The sequence below is a fragment of the Pan troglodytes genome, chromosome 18 (assembly GCF_028858775.2).
Source record: "Pan troglodytes isolate AG18354 chromosome 18, NHGRI_mPanTro3-v2.0_pri, whole genome shotgun sequence".
In the NCBI taxonomy this organism is placed as follows: domain Eukaryota; kingdom Metazoa; phylum Chordata; class Mammalia; order Primates; family Hominidae; genus Pan; species Pan troglodytes.
The window spans coordinates 10,328,138-10,351,977 of record NC_072416.2 but is presented as its reverse complement, the minus strand read 5'-3'; the positions used below and the strand labels follow the sequence as shown (position 1 = coordinate 10,351,977).

The window sequence follows — 23,840 nt, the reverse complement described above, 5'->3', positions numbered from 1 at the left end:
TGTTGGGGATTCTGTGGGATCAGAATGGAGACAAAAGCTCACTTCAAAGGATAAAGAAATGTAGCCCAGAATATGGGACTTCACAGAAGGTTTTTCAAAAATTCCGAGCTTAGGACACCTCAGTATATCTCTGAAATGATCAGTCTTTTATGTTCATGCCAATAAATATTTACCAGACAACCAAAATCTCCATTTTCCAATCCGAGAATCCCACAAATTTCAGGTTGTAAGGTCTGGGCTAATCCCAGTGTGCATCCATTTGAGAAAATGTTGGGGTAATTATGGCCAAGATTTTAATCTTGCAGGAGAAGAGCCATTCAAGGAAAGGACAAGTTATCTCAGTGCACTATGCAGGTATATGGAGAGACAACAGGTGCCAACCACCCCACCTCTGCCCTACAGGAAGATTTGAGAGGGTTTCCAGAACCTCAGGCCATGCACCCTGGTTTGCTGCAACAGGGAAAACCCCTCCTGAAAGCGTTAAGATAACTACTTGGATGTATTGGGAAATTCAGAAAGCAACGGTTTATCTAGGAAATGTTCCTGTTCACTTTCACTCTACAAGGGTCAACTGAGTTCTGGACTTCAGATCTGTTGGTCAGTTAGTGAAGTTAGGGAAATACTCCTCTGTGGTTACTATAGCCTTCTCCTAGTTTTAATGTGAGCAATCACTTATACATTTATTGACCATAGGGATGACCAAGCTCACTTATCTTCAAAGCTTCTCAAGATACTTAAGTTGGAGGAACTAAACCAGTCCCTAAACACCTAGAGGAGCAGTCCCTGGCCTTCTTGGCACCAGGGACCAGTTCTGTGGAAGACAGTTTTTCCACAGACCAGGGAGGTGGGGAATAGTTTCAGGAAAAAAAACTGTTCCACTTCAGATCATCAGGCATTAGATTCTCAAAAGGGGAGTGTGCAACCTAGATGCCTCACATGCACAGTTTACAGTAGGGTTTGTGCTCCCATGAGAATCTAATGCTGCCACTGGTCAGATAGGAGGTGGAGCTCAGGCAGTAATGTGAGTGAGGGGGCGGCTGCAAACAGGAAGCGTTGCTCACCCCCCACCCCGCTCACCACCTGCTGTGTGTCCAGTTGGGGACCCCTCACCTAGAAAATGACTAAAAATGCAGCAAAATCTCCAAAAATGATACAAATAGAAGTGGAAGAAATGCTCCAAGATAACATGGAGTCATCTCTACTTGGCTCTGTTTGACTTCCATTGCTGCTAACTTCCTTAGCTTGTCTTTAAAGTGCTTAACTTCAGAAATCACTTAGCACATTTTTCAACCTCGTGATTTCCCTGCCTCCCCTGAGAAGTAGGAGGGAACACATCTGAGCTTTTTAGACCTACATGAGAAGCCACAGAACTTGCTTTTTTTTGCCCATGGATACGTGTCATACATCAGAACTATGCATACATAATACATACACAAATCCAACACTATGGCATCTAAAAGACTCAGACCATTTACCCATAGCAAATCAGATCACATCATCTTTTCTCTAGCCCACCAAAGCCATTCAAAACCTCTTCCTATTCTGAAAACCTCTTCCTATTCTGAAACCCAACAGCAGATTTGAGGGAAAGCAGAATAGCAGCCACTCTCGGAGTAGAGAAGACACAGTAAGTCCCATTTTTGGTGATGAAATTCTCCTGCCCTAGAATACCACCTCTAAGAAAGGAGCTGTAGGCACATTCTCTTTAATGCAGAGCTCAAGGCCATCCTTCTCTTAGAAATTTCATTTCTCCTTTCTGTTTGTCTACTCCTGCTCTACCAAAATCACTAAGAATTTTTATTGTGCTTTGAAATCACCATGGCACCCCAGCTATAGTTTACCCCACAGGAGGAAAAACAAATTGTATCCCTTATGAGATTTTCAATACCCTTCCATGAAGCAGGGTTGAACAGCAGCTGGGGTTATCTCAAAGTTCTTCTCTCTGAGTTGGTTATACCATCTATAAATGGAGACGATAATGGTGCATCCTGATCAAACAAGGCTACAGTGAGGGTGAGAGGAGGGTTATGATTACCAGTTAAGGACTAAACAAGTATCAGTTATTAAGACTGAGAGGACTGCAGCTATTGCCTCTTGTCTATTTTATGTGGGATCAGTGAGCTTCCCGGTAAAGCCCCGGGGGTACATGTGTCAGAGCTACCCCTGAATTGGGTTGATGATCCAAAGTCTTATGTACTGGCATCTCCCATCCTCGAAGCAAGCAGATCAAAGATTAAGACAAAACAAGCAGGTTGAGAAGTAGGGAGGTTCTGGGCCCTGAACCCCAAGGAATGTCCCTCTACAGCACCAACACACCCACCTAGCACCAGGAGGCAACGTTAAAATACAATACCAAGACGCTGACAATGTCCAGATTATCTGTCACAACATTTTAACTCCTGGTGAACATCCCTCACCTCCAAATGACCAGTTCTTGGGGACACACAAACTCTTTCAATATTCATTTGAGCCAAATGAAAAATGTGGTTCTAAAATGGGATTGAGAGAAACATAATGAAAGCCACACATGCAAGACATATGTCATTTTAAATTTTACAGTAACCACATTTTAAAAAGTAAAAAAAAGGTGAACTCATTTTTATTTTCTCCAGAATATTCAAACTGTCATCACTACAATGTGTAACTCACAATTATTAATGATATATTTTACATAATTTTTGTACTAAGTTTTGGAAATCCAACATGCATTTTTTACTTGCAAATCATCCTGGTGTGGACTGGCCACATCTCAAGGGCTCCACAGCCACATGTGAACACAACTTTAGCAAGTTCTATTGTGTGCTCTTTTTACCATTGAAACAAAAAACGTTGGCTGGGTGTAGTGGGCCCGTGCCTGTACTCTCAGGACTTTGGTAGGCCAAAGGAGCAGGATGGCTTGAGGCCAGGAGTTTGAGATCAGCCTGGGCAATAGAGCAAGACCCCATTTCTTCAAAAAATTAAGATATCAGCTGGGTGTGGTAGCACATGCCTGTAGTCCCAGCTACTAGGGAGGGTGAAGTGGGAGGATAGCTAGATCCCAGGAGGTCCAGGCTTACAGGAAGCTAAGATCAGGCTATTGCACTGAACTCTCCAGCCTGGATGACAGAGACCCTATCTCAAAGAGAAAAGGTTCCTGATAGATCAGTTAGTGTGTCCCAAGGTGTGAGGTCTTTTCTATTACAATTATCTGGGGCAACTTGTTAGAATGCAGATTTCCAGGCTCCCTCTCCGGACTTATGAATCAGAATCTCAGGGGCAGGGGAAGGAGACAAAACAGGCTCTGCATTTGTAACAAGTTCTCCAGGTGACTTTTGTGCATTCTTCTAGAATTTGATAACCACCATTCCATTTTTTAAAATTCTGCATGCATGGATACAGCACTTTCCCACTTAGGCTAATTCAGACTATCTAGACATCTTTAATTTTCACAAATTGATTACACACACTTTATAGGGTATTATTGCATGCAGCAAGCCTGAGACTATGCCTCATATACAGAAGGTTCTCAATAAAGTGGGAGTATGTTTCCTAAGTTCCTTTGCTTATATGGCCCCTTAGCTCCCTGTACTTTCCCTATTATAACACATATCACACTTTATTGGAAATGGACCAATTAGCCACAAATCAATTTACTGCATGACAACTTTGCTGAATAATCAAATCACTAAAATGCAGGAAAGACAATTAGATGAGACTTGCTGAAGGATCAATTAGAGGAATGGCCAATTTGGAAACTTCTGCTAAATATTAAATATTACCTAAAGTTTCAATGTAGCTGCCAGCATGTGTAGGTTGAGAAGTGGGGATGGAAAAATGAAAGGCGCTGGTGACAACTCCTCGTACCCCTGAACTTGCTTCTAATTGGTAACTTGGGTAGCAACCTGCCCCACAGAGGACAGTTTCAACTGCTTTTGCAGATTGTTCATTTGGTCAAGGCTTTTTTGCAGACCCTACCCGCACCCCACATGGTTGTGTCCCATACTCATCAGGAACTGAGATGAAAATATGTCCCTAGATTTGCTAAGGGAATGCATGGTGGGTCCTGGCATGGTGGAAGGGGCATATCTTCCTGCTAGTGAGTCCCAGCCTCCACCTACCCCCTTTATACACACACACACACACTCTCTTGGATTCTGTGTCTGAAACAACTATTTCAACCTGTCTGGTGGTTTTCAGGGACTAGGATATTGTTAATTGTTTTTCAGCCACTAACTTTCAGCAAAAAGACGTCTGGTGAATTAACCTAGAACACACTTGGCCTGTTTAACCCTCTCTTCCCTAATACGCAACATGCTTCCTGACCTGACATCTGCTACCTCTATCCCCACAACTACACCAGTACTCCCAGCACACGGAACTAAACATATGCCTGCTGCCTGAAGGGGACAAGCCAAGTTAAATAAAATTCCAGTGGAACAACCGCTAAAGAATCATGCAGTGCCCTTGGGTCTCTTCCAAATAGTAACAACTTTGTCATCCGACTCAAAATACTAGTTTCATAGGAGCAAGATAGCATACTGGGGAAGGTAGAATTCCAACTGGAGTGAGAAGGCCAAAGTTCCAAGAGTGAAGAAAAAGGAGTGTGTGGAGGCAGCGTGACCCAGGGGAAGGGTTTTGGCATCAGATGGACTCCAGTGTGACTGTGGGCAAGCTACTAAATGTTTCTGGACCTGAGTGTCTGTTTTTCTCACTTTCCAAAATGGGAATAACACCTCGTTGAACTACTGTGATACACATATACATGCATATATAGTTTATCATACATATGCATGCATTATACATATACATGCCTGTATGTATATCATACTAGCACACATAATTTGCTCAATAAATGACAGTAAGTTACTATTACACCCTGGAGAATTCAGCAAAGCCCTCAACAAGGGACAATTACTACAGGGATAAAGGGTTTGCTTTCCTCAGGGATTAAAGCCTTGGTGCTCCATGGAATTAACTGATAGACCCTTAGAACAAGAGTGGGGAGTGGACATTTAACAGACTCGACCTTGTACACTTCTAATCTGCCAGTATGTCCTGTTTGTTCTCCCATCAAAATACAGCTTAAAGATGACCACTTCTCACCCACAGCCACCCCACTAACCCAAGCCATTGTCACCCCTCTCTGGACAGCTGTAAGGGCCCCCCATTGCCCTTCGGTGCTGTTTCTTCTGTTCTTTTGCAGTTTGGTCTCCACAAAGCAGTCTGATCATTAAAGTCAGATTACAACCCTCCCTCCCATGCCTCTGCATCACTGTTAAAATCCCAAATATGTTCTGTGGCCTCCAAGTCCTAACTTGCTCTGACCCCTGTCTACCTCCTAGATGTTATCTATAAAACTCACCTGTACTCATATCTGTGGGCCACACTGGATGTCTTACTCCTGGACACCTCAAGTATGTCTCAACCACAGGGTCTCTGCACCTGCTGTATGTTTCACGGGTCACACCTTCACTTTATATTTAGATCCCTGCTCAAATGTTACCCCCTCAGACAGGCCTTCTCTGATGGCTGAGTCTAAAATAGCATTGCACCTTACTTTCCATCCCCTCCCCTGCTTTTTGATTCATTACAGTAAGTTCATAACTTACTATGCATATATATTATCTGCTTATTCATATACGTGGTTTGGGATCTGTTCTCCCATACAATGAAGGTCTTTTGATGAGACCTTCTCCTGACTCATTTAATGCTATATCCCCAGGGCTTAGAACAGTTCCTGACACCCACAAAGGACTACAGATATTAATCGACTAAAATGAATTTCTAGTCACTGATTAACTTGCTTTTCAACCTCCATTCTCATACCAGACCCTTCTTCTGCAACTACTACAATCACTAGCTCACCGTGGAAAATTCCTAATGAATCACAGAGGGAGACCTCCCGTCTAAGAAGGGAAAATCATTTTCTCCCTTTTCACCATCTATTGCAGAATCCAACTCATCAAAGGTTCTTGATGTTACTGAATGACGACCTACTCAATTGTCCAAGCTGGATGCATTAGGAGGTGTCCTGCCCTGTTATAAAAGCCTAGTCCCAAGTGATACCCAACAGAGCACACATTCTTTGAGAAGAACCAAAACAAAACAACACAACTAATAGCATTGTTGAAACTCCAAGGTAAAAACATAGATATCCTTGTAAATTAGTCTCGCAGACCACAAATGTTAATGAAAAATGCCTATTCCATGTGGCTAGAAAAAGCAGACCAGATGTGTTGGCACTCTCGACAAAAGACCCACGTAAAAGGCATTGCTTTTCTTTGGGAAACGTGAAGAACAAATCCTGAAATGCTGCTGTTCTACTGCTTAATGATTTTCATCTCACTATCTCCACCCGAAGCCCCTGACGGCTGCCTGTGCTTAGCCCATCCTCCATGGGCATCAATGTGACAATAGCACCTCTTTATAAGAATTTCAGTTATAACATCCATCAAGCCCCACACTGAGATTTTAAGCATGTTGATTTTTTTTTCTCCATTTAAAAATAGAGAACTTGCCTTTTGTCAAACTCTGATATCCAGTAGATAGCAGGATTCAATACACCTGCTCTAATAAATATTTTTATAAGGAGGTGAGAGCTCATTACAGTAGTGCTGTTTAGAATGTGGGTAGTGGGCACAGCAGGATTTTTTTTTTTTTTTTTTTTTTTTTGATGGAGGCTTGCTCTGTTGTCCAGGCCGGAGTGCAGTGGCGCAGTCTCTGCTCACTGCAACCTCCACCTCCCCAGTTCAAGCAATTCTCTGCCTTAGTCTCCTGAGTAGTTGGGATTACAGGCATGTGCCACCACACCCGGCTAATTTTTGTATTTTTAGTAGAGATGGGGTTTCACCATGTTGCCCAGGCTGGTCTTAGACTCCTGACCCTCATGATCCACCCACCTTGGCCTCCCAAAGCAGGTTTTTTCAGCATGTAGGAGATGATGCCCTAGAAGGCTTTCATTGAAACCACGAGTTACAACCTTTGTTGACTGAGCAGTTTTGATTTTTCATTTTCGCTCTATGAGCAAGGTGAACTTGCTGGGAGATAATCCGACATTTGATGGATATGGGTGTCTCCTTTTTCATGCTTCATTCAAAATTCAGAGTTCAAACGGAACCTTATGAAGCATACAACATATTATTAAAATGGCCATCAAAGGACTAGGGATATCTCTCTCAATCTGAAATGTGATCAATAGCAATTCATTAAGAATTTACTGAGCAGCCATCTAGATTAGGTAGATGGAAACACTCACCACACTCATGCAAACTTTCATTTTCTGTCGCCCTTCTTAGAAATATTGTGTGTGGATCACTTGCTTACAAGGCAGGGTTTAAGTCACGGTGCAAAATCAATATCTTTTTCACGTTTGATCTAAGATGTCCAAATATAACCTAACATACTGGAACATGCACAGGGGTTAACAGAAGGCAGAAGCTCTAGTGCACTGAGGCATCTATACATGATGCCTATGAACATTTTAAATTAACATTATTCCCCACCCCTACCTCCCATTCCAAGCAGTCTCCCCTTTTGTTTCATGCTCCATTCCACTAAGGCTCTGAAAATCTTAAACAACTTTTGTATTGCAGGAACATTCCCTGCCACTCCCAGCAATTCAATTAACCATTGCATCTAGCACTGGGCATTAGTAAAGTGTTAAGGATGTCGCTACCTCTCACAATGAGAAGCAGAGATACGAGTCTAGGGGTTAAGAGGGAAATTGCAGGACCATCATCAAAGAGGTTTTATAGAAAGAGTATACCATTGTTTTAAAATGTCAGCATGCATCATGCATACCTCTTGAACTCACCAGGAAAGACTTTAAACCGTTATGAAGGCTGAGGCTGACCATATAAATAAAACTGACCCTGCCTTTTAGAACAGAGATAGTTGGGTGCATGTTCCTAGCTCTCTGTCCTTCCTTTCATTCATTCATTCTCACCAAAGGCGGTAAATAGGGAGTGAAACATTGGCACATAAGCCTTTCTTTACTGCACCATTGATAAAAGGAAACAGATGAGTGTTTATTTGTAAGGTTCAGTTTAATGTATGTGTCTGAAGGTCATGGGATGCTCAGTTATGTAGTGATAAGTTGTAACGTCTTCCCTCGCAGGCTGAAAGCAACACATTGGCAAGACTTCCTAGTGATTGTTTTGGTCATAGTTTAGGCTTAAAAACGACAAAAGGAAAAAAAAAAAAGATATCTAGTGTTAAGGCACTCACCTATCTTGGCATTTAATTAATTCCATACTAATCAAAGTACAAATTTAACTGTTCTGAACCACCTCAAAGAAAAAAGACAGGTGTTATTTTGATGGACATATCATGCAGCTATGCAATTGCCATTTGCCAATGTCCTGGTTTCAAAACCAAAAGACCTGGTCTCTCTAAGTCCTGCTACTTGAGAGATGTTTTATAAGAAAGGAAATAGAGGATCTTTGGCTAATAGAATGAAGATCCCCTTCTTATAAGACAGAGATAATTATATTCTCGAATGCCTCTAAGCTTTTTAGATTCAGTCTTTTACAGCCTCTAATATTCCATAAAGATCCCAAATAATTCACACATCAATCTCTATGAACCCAGACATAATACGTCAAAAAACATGGAAGTCATACGTCTGTGTACCTAATCTTCCTGTTCCCTATTTTACCATAAGAGCACTGATTATACTGTAAGATTTTCTTGTGGATTCATTCAACATAGTCTTACTTTTCTGGACCATGTATTATTAAAACCAGAAATAAAACATCAAAGTTAGCAAAATGCCTAATGTCGTCTTATATGGCAGAGCCTCAAGGCTTCAGCTGTACTCCAAAGATATAAGATCTTTCTTTTTTTCTTAACTAAACTTTCTAGAGTGACCAACTGCAGCATGTGAAGAAGAAAAAAAAAAAAAAGGATACTGAGACTTGGATGGATGCATCAAGAAGTAGCAATGTTTGTTACCTGCAGAGGTGTTACAAGAAATTTCATCTGCTGCAACGAAGACGAACTGATTTCTGGAAGAGAAGATAAAATTCACAATACTGCTCGCTCAGGGGGAAATGTGCTCTCTGCCAATTGCTTTGATGTGTACAGATGAGGGGAGGGAAGGGTGCTGCGTGTGAATGGATGTTGCAAGGAAATGTGCTGATGTACCTCAGAGTTTAGAAAGATCATGAAATAAGCATGCGGGGACCTCTTAAAGTCATGGTAATGTCAGAATATGGACCATGTACAAGCTGTTGCACCAAATATTAATACTATGTGTTACCAAAACATGCCAGGATATGTTTCTAAGGCTAAAGCATTTCAAATTGTGCTCATATGACTTTCTATGCTAAAGAGATTACTTTTTAAAATGAGACTAATGATTAAGAAATAGGGTATACTACAGCTAGCTAGAAAAATTATAAAATTCTAGACTTATAATATTAAGAAAAAGTGCTGTCATTTCAGAAGACAATTTTATATGGTGATGTGTTATGGATAATAATTTCCTCATCAAACCAGGCTTGCTACATAGAGCTAAGAGAACTTGTCAATTGAAATAAACCCTAATTATTTTTAATGATGCAGTATTAAAAATAATGAAAATAGAAAATGCTATTTTACTTTTAGTAAACCCAGAAAGATGATAAAACTCTCTTAAGATGTTTCCAACTGTGACACTTCCACAATATAATGTGTTCTAATTCAGAGGTACTAATTCGTCTACAAATAAGATGGTCTGAGTCAAATTATAAAAATGGCACAATGAGGTTGGCTAGGTTCTTAAATGCCTCAAAAGTAGCAGTACAGGGGCTCTGGGTTTTCATCGGTTAGATTTTTACCATGCCTATGGATCACCAAGAACCAAGATAAATGCATTTTTCTTCTTAGTGTGATTGGTTTTGTTCAAATGTTTCAGTGCTTCAAAAGGTATCTAGTGATGGAGCATTTCTTAAAACATCTTAAGAAAGTTTTACTGTTGCAAGAGGTACACCCTGGAATATAAATAGAGCTGCCATTTGAATATTCCCTAGAATTTCACATTCAGTTAAATTCTAGTCATTTCTACACCAATAAAATATAAACAAGTTATACATGCTTTCAGAATAGTATTTTTAGTACTTTTCTCCTACATAATAAGTCACAACTAATTTTATCACTTTCCTTAAGACAATAAAAGTTAACATAAGATTTTGGGCTTTTTGACACAGACTTTTTGAGCCACATGAATATCTGGCCCCAGATTCCCTAAGTTTGAGGAGCAATAAAATTTATCCCTGAAAACAAAGGAGATATTTTGGTTGAATATTTGACTTACTCACCTTTGACTTATAGAAGGGGCAATAACACGGGAATTCCTAACTACAGGTATGATATTCTGGGGTGCACAAAACAGGCACTTAGAATAACCTCTATTTACAGAATGCTCCTAAGAATGCTACCGTAAGCAAGAATGGCGACATGATTTATCCAAAGCGGCAAGGTCTTTGCACTAGGCATTCACATATCTATGGCAGGAGGGTGGGGCAGCTCTACCCAATTTCTACCGCCTAATCCTAGAACAGATTGCTAGCTTGTGTTCCCTTTCTGCAATTTTCCCTAAGGAACTGTCCAATGTGCTAGACATGAGGAAAGCCACTTGGAGACAAAAACAGATGTAAAATTGTGACTGAACGAATAGGTAACTTTTAAAATGCAACCTACAAGTATGATTAGAAACAGCCCTCTAAGAAACTAGGCTTGTTTTTAAAAATTGTTTCAGAATTTTATAGTATGATGGTGTCCTTGAAAGTATTCTTTTTGACTCTGCACTTAAACTACCCTTTTTCCTTCCTCCTTTCTTCCTCTTTTCCTCTCCTACCCTTTCCTTCCTTTTCTCCTTTCCTTTCCGTTCTTTCTCTCCTTTCATTTTCCCTTCATTCTTTCTCTCCCCCACTTTTTTTTTGAAAACCTATGTGTATTGATTTTTATTTTATTTTTTACCCGTGGTCTCTTTTTGATCCCTAAGTTTCAGAACAAAAGGGACTACTCCCTTTGACAACTCACCCTCTTCAAAAGAGTTGGCTTAGATTACTTCTGACTACAAATTCACATCTGTTTCAAGGCAGAGTTCTCAATAATAGTGACATTTAAAAGGAATTAACAGCTACCAGTTAAGTATTTTTTTGACGTATCCATTCTGTACTATTTTATTTTTTAATCCACATAAACAATCCCACTACATCCCAGAAAGGTCACCATAAGGTGTCAGAAAGTGCCTTTCTATAGAGTTCATTAATTAATTCCATGAATTCAATCTGTGTGATCACTACTTCCCTGAACAATGCTTTCATCAATTGGTAAGTGCAATTAACAGGAAATGTCTGCAAAATCAGATTGGCTTTGGTGGCCTGCAGTGTCAGGACAACAGAAGAATTCTGGTACAGTTCTAAGGGGAGATTGCATGTTGCTGTCTATATTCACCATGTTATGCCATTTTATGTACAGCTGTTTCACCTTGAACATTAAGACATTATTGATTTAGAGGGCCCATAAATGGATCATCTATGACCCTCTCTCAAGCCATTTGCCCCAGATGACCAGAGACACATATGATCAAAGAGACGAATGTCTCTGCTATATCCAAACAACTTCAGGAAAAATTAAAAGATCAGAACAATGCAGGTATATTCTGGACAGTGGGGCTGCCTCTCAGGAGAAGAAAGAAGGCTGGTACCGGGGTCTGTCTCCTTATGCAAACCCTAGTGTGCTGCTTTCTCTCAACACAGACCCATGAATTTAAACTTCAAAATGCACCTGATTTTCCACAAACTGGTCTGTTCCTTAGTTGTTCATAAAACAAGTCTGCCTGAGTCGTTCTCAACCTTGGCTGCACATTGTAAATAATTGGTGCACTTCTAAAAATTTCTGGTTACCAAGCTACACTGAAGACCAATTAAATGGTAACCTCTGAAACTGGGTCTCCGGCATCAGCAGTTTTTAAATACTTCCAAGTGATTCTAATGTGCTAACGTTCTTCGTTTGAAAATCACTTGTTGAGTTGAATGGTCCTCACCTTGGCTGCTCCTTAGATTCATAGAGGTTAAGAGAGTGCCAGTGATAGGGCCCACTCCTGAGGGTTCTGCTTTAATTGATCTGGGGGTAGGGCCTGGAAAGTAGTTCGGAAAATGCTCTGTAGGTGACTCTAATATGTGGCCCAGCTGAGAAGCAGTGTTATGGCACCAAGGCAGAGAGATTCAAGGAAGTGGATTCAAGGAAGGGATTCAAGGGAGTTGAATCACTGAATCTCTTCCAACTTTGGTTTCTACTTTTGCAGCTTCTATTTGGCCATCATGCTTGCCTCCAGGGCAACCTAGCTACTTAGGTTTTAGACTATGCAACCATACAAACCTGACACAGTATCCAAGAAAGGGTACTTCTAGTTTCTAGATGCCTTCTAAGAGTTGACTTTAGACCTCATCCTGAAAGAGAAACTGCTCTACAGTGGCCATATCATACTCTTGGTATTTGAGTTCTTCCTTACCTGTTCCTCTTACTGGACCATTTCTTATGGATTTACTCAAGATCATCCTTGCTTGGGTTTTTCCATTTTTCCTTGGGTCGGCCCCTAATTTTGTCTTTTCCCATTCCTGTCACCTAAAACTTTTCTATATTCTACCTCTCCTTCCACTCCAAAATTTCTCAAACTTCCCTGAAGATAAGAATGCCTAGAATGCTCATTCAAGGTATAGATTCCTGGGTTTCAACTCTGACCACCTGAATCAGAATTTCCAGCAGAGAGGTCTGGTAATCTATACACTTAATAAGAACTCAGGCCTGCCTATTGATCAGCTCCACAGGCACTCATTTTCACTGTTCTCTAGGTAGCAGATTCTGCTGTGAGGGAATCACGCCTCCTGCTACTTCTTACCTTGAAGTTTGGGCAACCTTGCTGAGAAATCTGCAAGTTCATTCCCATTTTCACTTCAAAGCTCACCTGTCCCAGGAAGATTATTTTGAATTGGGAAGGCTTGGTTGGGGGTGGAGAAGAGGAAGGATTACTAATGTATGAAAAATGATGAAATGGCCAAATTGAGTTTAAGGGAGAAGGCTGTGTTTGTCTTGGCTCATGGGAATGTTGACTGCAACGGCTACTATCTAACACTGATGGGGCACTTATGACTGCAAGTTGCCAAGTGTCATACCTATGTATTCATTTAATTTCTCTCATAACCCTTCTTTTTATCCTCGTCTTGTAGATGAGGAAACTGAGGCATGGAAAAGTTACATAATGCGAGCAGCTGTTAAGTGGTAGAGGTGAAACCTGAACACAGTTGGCTTGGCTCACGACCAAGCTTTTACTATCTAAGGTTCTGCTTGGAACGTTCACGTAGGGGGTATTTAATCAGCAGTGCGCTGTGATGTCTCTGTGGAGTAACTTAACATTCTGAATCTTCGTTTCCTCTAAGAAATATTTGAACTCCTCTTTGAGTATAATTGAGAGAAAGAATTAAAAACATATTCTGATTTAACAACAACTTGATTATGAAATGGCATATGCCATGGTCTGTCTCTTTCACTCTTATGTCACTAGCCTGACTAATCTTTTAAGATGGTTTTATAGATCAACCATCTATACTCTATCTGCCTCAGCTGGTGGTACACTTAAATTAGTCCTGTGGATTGCCACATATCACCCTCATAGCCCACTTTTGTTCCTTGGGTTAAATCTCATCTCTTGGCAGTTTTCCTTCTGAAAAATTACCCACGGCTGAATTCTCAGAGTTAAATTAAAACAGTAGCCAGCCTGTGTTGCTGGAGGGGACATGAGATGCTAGATATCAAGTCAGAGAAAACTTTTGGTGCGGGCAGGTGGGAGGTAAACATTCCCGATATCAAATAATAATACTGCCTTTAAATCTTATTGGTAAAGATTCTGGTCACTTCTCATTCTTTGACTTCTTAATTCTGTTACATTGCTATTGTTAAATAGATCTCAGGATCAATATCACTCATAGCAAGATTCTTCTTGTATCCAATGCTATGAATATTGAATCTCCTCTCTCTCTCTCTCTCACACATACACACATATTTAAACCTTCCAAGGATGCCTACTAGGCAATCACTACAGCTGAGAAGTTGGTCTTCTGGCCTGGTAGATGGCAGCCAAGATGCCCCAAGATAGTAGTGGGACAAAGTCCAATTCTACCTGTACGTATTGGGATATCTGTTGTTTATAAGGCAGAGGTTCTTAGCCCTGACTGCCCAGCCAATACTTTGTTTTTTAATAAGTATTCAGCTAGGATTGTTTTTTAAATAAAATACCAATGACCAGGCTCACACCCCGGTCATTTGACTTGAGCATCTTTGAGAGTGGTTCCCATGTACAGATATGCCTGAAAAACCCCTGGGGTTGATTCTCATCTGTCAGCCAGCATAGAGAACTCATCTCACTGTATGAATACCTCTCTGAACATACGTATCTTGCCTCTGCAGGAAACAGTTGTGTCTTTTGGGTTTAAAGTAAATTGCACTAGTGTTGATTTTAACATTTTATACTTAATATTTTAATTGCTAATTATACTAATTACAGTAGTTATAATTAGTAATTGTCTTATAATCATGCTTACCAGGTTGCTTCCTTTTTTACATGTAAAATTAAGGTGGAAAGTCACAATAATCAGTTTATTCTTGTTAAAATTGCTAGACGTGCCATATGGAACTCAGCCATGAGTGTTTTCTGAATATTAAACATAATATGCAGATATGATGCACCTATTAAAATTCATATTGCTGATCTTACCAAAGAGTTGACTCACATCATTCAGCCCTCAGATTGTAAATGAGGGGCTTGCTACATAACAGGCACTGAGCTAAGTCTAAGGGGTCTGATGCTATGCTCATAGCCTTTAAATCACTGGAGTATCTTGGACTTGCCTGTCTGAAAGCTCATAATCTAATTTATATTTCAGTTTTATCACCTTCAAAGGGAGGTTCCTTGCAATCAGTATTTTACCTCCTTTCCACACACAATACTAATACTCTACTCCAGAATGGTACAAATCCCATTCAGATTCATATTTTTTACCTGCCCTGTCACTTTTATTCAGTTTAGTTGTCATGTGTACTTCAATACACTGTGGCAAATTGTAGAATGAGACAGGGTATACACAGACAAGTAACCAAACAGATTGATTACAGAAAGCTCTCAAAGGTTCTACACCTATCCCTTTTTGAAAAGGGGGAACACATGAAAATACACTTAAAAGCATTTCATTTAGACACAGTTCCTATTGCTAACATGATATACGTAAAGAAGCTTAAACAGAAAGAAGATAAGGTCTGTGAATCTCTCCCCAGTTTGGCTATTCTACCAAAAAAAGACCTGAGTTTTGGAAATTCAAACCCAAGTTCATCTCCATTACTTGGAGACCTTGAACAGTTCCCTTTTGTCATTTTAGTTCCTCCAACATTTAACATTCTCCCCAGTTCCCACTGCACTTCTTGTCTAGGCTCAGGTGAAAGAGAACCAACCATGAATCTGAAAACCATGCTTTGTTGCATATAAGCTGTATTCCAACAGAAAATTCATTTCACCTGTCTGGACCTCAGTTTCTTCATTTGGAAAAATTGAGATATAAAAACAGTACATGCCCTTCCCGGACCTTTTGTGCAGGTTGAATGAGAAACAACTGTGAAGTCATTTTATTGGTAGAAAAATTGGCTTTTTCTTTTTTTGTCTGTGTAGACTCATAAAGGAAAGTCTATTTCTCTCTCCACCCAAAGAAGAGGGCAGGCAATTGGTTTTACAAAAATCCAAAGCAGTGATAGTTAGAAGGCTGGGTTTATACTGGGAGATTGGGCATCTCTTCTACAAAGCTAATGCATGTGTGGTGGCCTAAGTTGATCCATGAGCAGAAAAGATAACAAATATCCAAGGCACAGGGTGAAAAAGAAGGATAGGATATTTGATCTTGCGGTTCCCAATTTCTATTCCCCAACCTATGTTTATATTTCTAGGGTAGAAGTCAAGATTTTAAAACAACCAAAAACAAATGTATTTAGTCAAAAATTATTCTAACTCATAAAACCCGTTTCCACAGGAAACTCCTTGTTTTTTTTTTTCACTCAAGAACAGAACACAATAATCCCACAGTTCAATGATGCTGCTGCTGCTAATATCCTGAGAACTAAGTGTCAGGATCTCTTAGAGGGGCTTTCTGTTCATGACAGCAATTAATTCTCACAACCACCCAAAGAAGCAATGGTCATCCATTAATCCCACTTTATAGATGAGGCAGTTGAGAGTCAACTAGCTCAATGTTAGCCTGCCCAAATTATCTTGTGTAGTAAGTAACGTCACAGAGATTCAGGACCCAGGTGGAAATCTCAATCTGTAATCATATGCTCTATATCAACAGCAATGATTTGCTAGTGCATGTCTATATCAGAGTAGGTCCAATAAGAATAAAAGATCTGGTTTCAAATCTTGACACAGTTACCTACAAGTCCTGGGATGCTAAGCAAGGCACAGGTTCCCCGAGTGTTAGTGTTACAGTGTGTCTTAGAGATTGCCTAGACTAAAAATAACCTTACACTTTAAAATGCATTTAATTTAATGTACTTGCTACTGCCTCTATATATTCACTGCAAATACTAGCATACATTCCAAAATATGTCAATCTGAAACCGAGTTATTGATAACATTTGCACCACCTCTTTCAGTTTATAATGTTCACCTTCTTCATCTCTTTCTGATTCTAATTAGGACCATGCTTTCCACTTAGCATAGGAAAAAACTGAGGGTCAGTAAAGTTAAATCAGATGGAACTTTTTCAGGTACTCCTTTATATTAGTGTGAATCTATGCAATTAATGACACGATGTTAGCATAAATAACTGTTTCCGTCCATGGATCTTTTGGGGTAAAGAATTAATTGTGGCCCTGGGCCAGGAGAGGGAAGAAGTCACTCAACTGTTGATAGCTCTTACTTTCTCACTGAAGAAGGGGGAGTAGAGAGGCAATGGTAATAAAAGTCAATAATTTATAAAGATAGATCCTCTTATCTCTTGCAAGGTTTGTGGCAGGACAACCCTTTGTCAACATTATGGCATATCAGGGTAGAACAGAAGCTTGTTCTCTAAAGTGGGGCTTCTCAAACTTCACTAGTCATTCTGGAGTCTGGAAAGTGCAGCTTCTGCTTCAGCACGGCTGGGACTGGGGTTTGGGATTCTACATTCTCACAGGCTCCTGGTGAGGCCAATGGTGTTGGTCTGGAAACTACACTTTACAAGGCAAGGCTCTGCAGGCTTTTTAGATGATCCACTCAAATCTTGAAATTTCAAAACAGAACAAGTTAATCCCCCTTTTCCCCCATTTGTTCATTTTCTAAGTTTGGGAGACAGAAATGGAAGAAAACAAAAATAGTGGGGAAATGATCATTCTGAAAAAACAGGGAAGCTGGTATTGTCCAGGAAGAATTATTAAAGTGCCTCCACTCCCACTACCTGGCCTCATATTCTGTTTGGTAGTAGTCCTCCACAAACACTCTAACAAAGCAGAAATGGTGGAAAAAACAAGTTCTTCATCTCTTAATACATTCTAAAATTTTAAATTACAAAATTGAAACCATGAAAGGCAAGAATTGAGAGGATGTTAGAAGCATCTAACAATCATGGTTTTTTTTTTTTTTCTTTAAATTCCAGGTCCCCAAGACCCATTAGAACCACTGATTTAGCTTATCATATGTGTGGCATACTTCTATAATCTCAGGCCAAAGCATTTCAATCTAAATGATTGGGATAATTACGAGAATATTTGGCTTTGATTATGTTTCAGCTTTCAGAAATCTGTTAATCTATTTGAACAGTCACACATCATAATGCATCAATAATTAGCTTGGAAAAAAAGAAAAGTGACTAGTTACTCCTGATATGCTCCCTAGTTTTTGCCCCACAGACTCCCATCCCCCCAAATTCCAATAGTGGCCCCTATTCTAAATGTTTCATATGTTAATTAAATATGAAATTCATTATAGTTTTTGAGAAGTGCCTAATTCCAGAGAAACCGAGCATTGTGATTTACACCAAGGAAGCCATAAGTCATTTCTGTCCGGTGACTTCTTACATGCATGTACTACACACAAAAATGGAAATAAATTAGAGGCCACATTGAAATAGAAATCAGTTCTTCTGGAAAAGAATTTCAACTTGTGATAAGTACAGAGTCAGAACTTGCTTTGATAACTTAAAATGAAATATTAGACACTTTTAGTGAAAAATTTCATCTTATCTTGAAAGATAGTATACTACCATCCATAGTATACTACCTAGTGACAAAAAACCCAAACAAAGAACAAGGTAACAAAGTGGAGCGGTTTAATTTTTATTGCCACATCCACAAATGCTGCATGAGCTAAGATATCCTATCTTCTGCTTTACTGGATTACTGCCTTCTAGAATGTAAGTTTTTTTTAGCAATAGAAATGGCTCATTCATAGGGCTTTGCATGTATATTCTCAACAGAGCTACACCTAGAAAGCATTAGGCTTTCCCAACCTGCCTCTAAACCCTTCACAGCTGAAGGGCTCTGATGCTGCTACTGAAAAGACAGGCTTTATTTCCTTTTTTGTGGCCTATCAAGTCAATGATCTGCGACCTAAAAAGTGTGTAATTAGGCCATGACATGACCCAAGGAGTTGTTACACCTTGCTTTGTCACTGGCAAAAGTGTCTACCCACGTGGCTGTGACAGCTACGGTCTGTTGGGCTTGGAAATTCCTTTAATCTCTCCCCAACTCCTTGTTGGTCCAGTCTGTTGACTATTACAGGATTGGTTCTTTTTTTAAACTGATTCAATTACATATTCATCCAATAGTGCATAACAGTTGTTATGAAGCCATTATAGATTATGGACCAAAGGCAATTAGTTCTTGAGAGAGAAAGTTGAACACATTTTCTTTTAACGTGTGTGTGTGTGTCTGTGTGTGTGTGTGTGTGTGTGTGTGTGTGTGATTTCTATAAACTAAGAAACTCAGGAAATATATCTATCAGTTACAGCCATATTACTTCTCAGTACTGAGAGCTTGGCATGCATAAACCCAATTATAAAAAATTACGGTGACTCTACTATCAAAAGCTGAGATGTACCTTCCCTTCCTCACTATTTCAGAGCCATCTCCATACATCAGTGACAGTCTACAGAGCAGATCAGGAGAAAATAGAATTATCTTAGTTATCCTAATTTTTTGGAGAATATACAATCAACATCACTTTAAGAGGAGCACTGTTTTATATATATATATATATATATATATATATATATATATATATACACACACACACACATATACATATGTGTGTGTATATATATACACATACATATATATACGTATATATGTGTGTGTATATATATACACACACACACACACATACAAGTATTAAGAAATTTATCTGGCATGTGTGCTTTGTAATAGGAATCTCACAGGTATAACTGTGTGTTTCTAGTTACCCGAAAGCTGTCTAGGACAATTGCTTTCACTTTTTCTTCCTAAGGAGAGTCTGAATCGGCAAAACCCCCAAAAAACAACAACGACAAAATGGATCTGTTAGGAAAGTAAACTTTAAATGAACAAGAAAAAGTGTGTGTTTATACATGTAGATATGTATAGATGTACACGTGCTCAACCTGGAGTTCTAACTAAAACCTGGACGTGCTTTTCTAGACACAGGGGCACAGGAGGATGTAAATAAAGGCATGAGTGACTCATTTCTGCTACATTCTTATTACAACTTGACAGATCATCTTTTTTTTTTAAAAAAAATTATAGAACCCAAGAGAGTTCATCAGGTTGAGTAAAAATAAAAGATAAAAAAAAAAAAACTAAAACCAAGAACAGCTTCTTCAAAGCACCATCAAAAATGGCACAGAGATATGACTTTGGCTTATTTGCCACGTACTGATTCCACAGCCTAGATTCAAACTTGCAAGTGGCTTCTCTCTGCCTTTGGGTCTGTATCCCAGCTGGGAAGATGGCCTGGAAAACTCTCCCATCCCTTCTGAACCCCCAAGAACTCCATCCTCAGTTCCTTGTTGATCTGAGAATACCATCTCTGGCATGGCCATGTTTTACAATGCTCTCACTATATTTTTCCAACAGATTTCTCAAAGACTGCAAATGTAAATAAAATGATACAGAGTCTAGCATAAAGTTGCCAATGTTTACTTTGCCAAGGAAGAACATGAAAAACAAAATTGGATGTCTAAAACTACCATTTGCTATTGTTCTAATTTTATAAATCTTTTTAAACAGCATGTGAGAAGGAAGAATAGATACAGCCTATTTCCCAGAAAAGAGGGTTGACAACCATATTACATGGTTGGTGTTCTTCTGTTTTGATAAACCGTAAATATGCCATCAAAGGCAGTTGCCAGGTCTTGAACTGGCCTTGGGAGATACTGCTTTCAATACGGCACTAGAATAAGATCTTGAGATCTCTCCTTGCCACACATCACAAAGAATAAGAACAAGGGCTGCTACTGCTGTTTAGCTAGAAATATTTTCAATCCCTATCAAACTTGGTTCAGATAAGAGGACTGGGGAAAGCAAAGCAAGTGCCCCCCTTTGTCTGCTTTGCATGTGTACTTTCATTAAGGGTTCCAAATTATCCACAGGTTAAACTATATCCTACCCCATGGGAAAAAAAAAATGAAAACATAATGTCCATAAAATACAACATCTTCTTAAAAAATTAACCTTCCTACAAAAATAAGCCCTTAAATGGTAAATTAAATTTTCTATTCAGGATGCTCATATACTTTATATGCTGACAATTCCTTAATTTTTAGTATATATCATCGGATAAGGACTCCAATTAAAATGGAATATCACTGTAAATATACTTATTTGCCTGTCTATTTTCATGACAGCCTTTCTCTACTACTTAATCTGAGGCCAGAAAAGTTCTAAAATAGACAGGAAGTAGCCTGCGCTAATGGAAATCAACTCAAATCCTTTTACTTTTTTAGTTCAGCTTGTACAATCTTTTGTACATAAGGATTTAGTCCTATTTTCTGTATTTAGCTTATGATGAAATATTAGAGGGCAGAAAGATGGTCCCTTCCTTGCTTCCTTCCCTCTTTTTCCATTCATCCACCCACCTATGTATCGATTTATCTCCATCTACCCATCCTTCACCCATCTATGTATGTGTAAGCATGGATGTATGTATGTATCTATCTCTGTCACTTAAATAATTTTAAAATAAGACTAAATTCTCTATGAACCTGAAAATAAGCCTACTTATCCTTACTAGGTTCTAAGAAACACAAATCTGTCTCTGAAATAGAACCTTTTATTCATAGGTTATGAATGTCATATTTAACTTACGTTCTCTAGCATGTAGTTTGTGACCACTTGAAATTAACAAGCCCTGGTCTCTTTGCATTAAGCTTTACCTGAATACACTTATAAGTCCCTCGTGAGGCCCCAAGGCACAAGTGAGTGTGTGTGTGTGTACATGTGTGTATGCAGAGAGGAAGATAATATGGCATTTTATCTGGATTTCTATTAAGTTGAGCTACATAACATTTATATAGATATATGTATATTTTCATATTACAACAGAGACAATATGTCATTTTTGTCACACAAAAGTAGCAATTTCTAACTTTACATTAGCAGTGAAACTTTAAGGCCTCAAAATCCAAAAAGGTATACATTAAAACAAAATTATGTTGCTTGCCATCTTTTGCTCAGTTTAGAGACACCTGTGTGGCCTGGTGCCGCAATTAATGTCAAAAGCTTCCTGGCTTTCATGGATCTTTACAAGAAATGCATGTTTTATGTGGAAGAAATGGCCCCTGGTAACTATCAGTGCAATTGGACTGTGATGAAATCTGAGTGAAAAACTGTCTTGCTTCCGTCTCTAGGCGGTCTGCATCTAGCTACTTTCAGCCCTGACGTGGAGGGACATTTTCATGCACTGATCATTAGGAAATGTTAAGAGTGTTAGCAAGCAGGACAAGCATGACAAATGTCTGTCTGTCTGGGGAGATAACACTTTCATCAAAGCTATGTACACATCACATTTTCCCAAATATTTGTGGCACAGTTGATCAAACAGGGAATCTTTTCCACCCCCTCCGCACCTCCCAGTTTGGCTGCTTCAAGATGCAACAACAACCAAGTCATAATACACAAACCATGAGCCAATCAATAAAGAGAAGCCTGCCCCCAGGCTTAATTCAAGCAAGCCATTCATCAAGCTGATGTGATGGACCTGTCCAATCCAGAACGTATCACAGACACATCAGCAACACCAAGTGGCATGCAATGACCGGATGACCAAAGGCCCCTCTGCCATGCTTCAGTTGGTTCAAGCTCAGGAAACGCTCTCCTTTGAAAGTTCAGACAGTTGGCTTTGCATAAATCAAAGTGAGATTAGAAATAAAGATTTGGTGAAGGTCAAGTGCTTTACCAAATGTTTCCTAAATGCCAAGAAAAGATGTTCACCTATTCCCATTAAATTTGTCAATGAGACTATAAAATTACCTAGTCCAGTCAGGTCTTTTTCTTTTGGGGAAATCTCTGCCCACACCAGATGGTCTTCATTCTGGAGGTCAACATTCAGAGACTCTCAGGTTGCTCCGAGATAACCAGCATGTGATCATTTAACCAAGAAGATGATGGGCAGGGAGTTGCAAGGTGCCCATTAAGGACCTTCTGGACAGTCCTGAGGTTACTGGAGTTCAATATTTTTCAAAGGTCCCTGAATCTTTAATTTGATGAGGGCTTAATTTGTGCTGAAAAAAGGTAAAATCCTACCAACTGGGGACATCAAACTTCTTTTGCTTTCAAGATGTCTGAAGAGTGAATCTCATGATTACAGGGAAAGTTTGTTGCTGTTTCTCTTTTGATCAACTGACAACCAGTGAGCATTACCAAAACATTCTCAATGCCTGCTGATTTTACTTCCTATTTTTGACGAAGTTTTTCTGTTAAGTTTTTCTTTATCTTGCCTGTCTTCTACAGAAGAGGAACTAAGCTTCCATCACTACTGATTCTATGCTGTGATGATATAAAAATAATTGGTTACACAATTGCTACTTCTGAGAGAAATTATAGGTACTTGGCATCTTTAATCTATATTCGAAAGCTATTCTGATAATTTCACATTTTCCCCTAAACGTGTCTTCTATAAAAAGGTATTCTTTCTCAGTATCTGCTTATTACAGATAAAAGGAAGTAGCACCATTTAATAGACATTTTAAAACATCAGAAATACAACTTTAAAGATTGCTTTCTGTCCATTTACTTATTAATTTACTTCAATGAATAATACCATATGTGGCAAGTGTCTTGCTTATGATAAAGTTAAATAGGGATAGTTATCAATTTCCACAGCAACCAAGAAGACCAAATGTGCAAATTACTCTAATGAACAACAAGAGGCCAATTATATGGACAACAGTATTAGTTAGTTGGTTTCTTCAACTGAAACCATGGTACTAAAGTTGGAATTGCAGTTATTAAAGATTTACCAATCCAAGAACAAGGGCAATCTTTCAGTGGGACATGTTGCCAATGAGAAATCTGAATAATATCAAAATAACAGATTTTACATGTATGGTGTTCCAAAATGCAGAAATTTAAAAATGTTTAGATGAATGCAAGTAGAGATGGCCAGAATCTCAGGTAATTCTAATAGCATTAAATATTGTTAATTGTTTAAATGTCTAGACCAGTCTTATTGGAGTCAATTTAAATTATATCTTTGTAATTAACCTTTTTTTTTTCAACTTGGGGATAGATGCACTTATACTGAAAAGCAAGATAAATCAAATCTGTTTAAGATTCTTATAATTATACAGCAGGCTAGAGTTACTATGATTATAATTATATACAAA

General features: G+C 39.1%; 1 protein-coding gene and 1 long non-coding RNA gene across 46 annotated transcripts in view; one reads left to right on the top strand and one right to left on the bottom strand.

Moving 5' to 3' along the window:
- The window catches only part of LOC129137392 (uncharacterized), a 66,565-nt gene extending 57,022 nt beyond the window's left edge, over nucleotides 1-9,543 (top strand). The window contains exon 3 of the long non-coding RNA XR_008539922.1: nucleotides 8,842-9,543. This is a non-coding gene — a long non-coding RNA (uncharacterized LOC129137392). The remainder of the gene's footprint in view (nucleotides 1-8,841) is intronic.
- Nucleotides 1-23,840, bottom strand: part of RBFOX1 (RNA binding fox-1 homolog 1) — a 2,477,231-nt gene that overhangs the window by 10,806 nt on the left and 2,442,585 nt on the right. For 25 of the 45 annotated variants that reach the window (XM_054668820.1, XM_054668819.2, XM_063796601.1 and 22 more), the window contains one exon: nucleotides 8,932-8,984. The exons of the other annotated variants lie outside the window; for them this stretch is intronic. In XM_054668820.1, coding sequence (XP_054524795.1) covers nucleotides 8,932-8,984 — 53 coding nt within the window. The remainder of the gene's footprint in view (nucleotides 1-8,931; nucleotides 8,985-23,840) is intronic. 45 annotated transcript variants of the gene reach the window in all.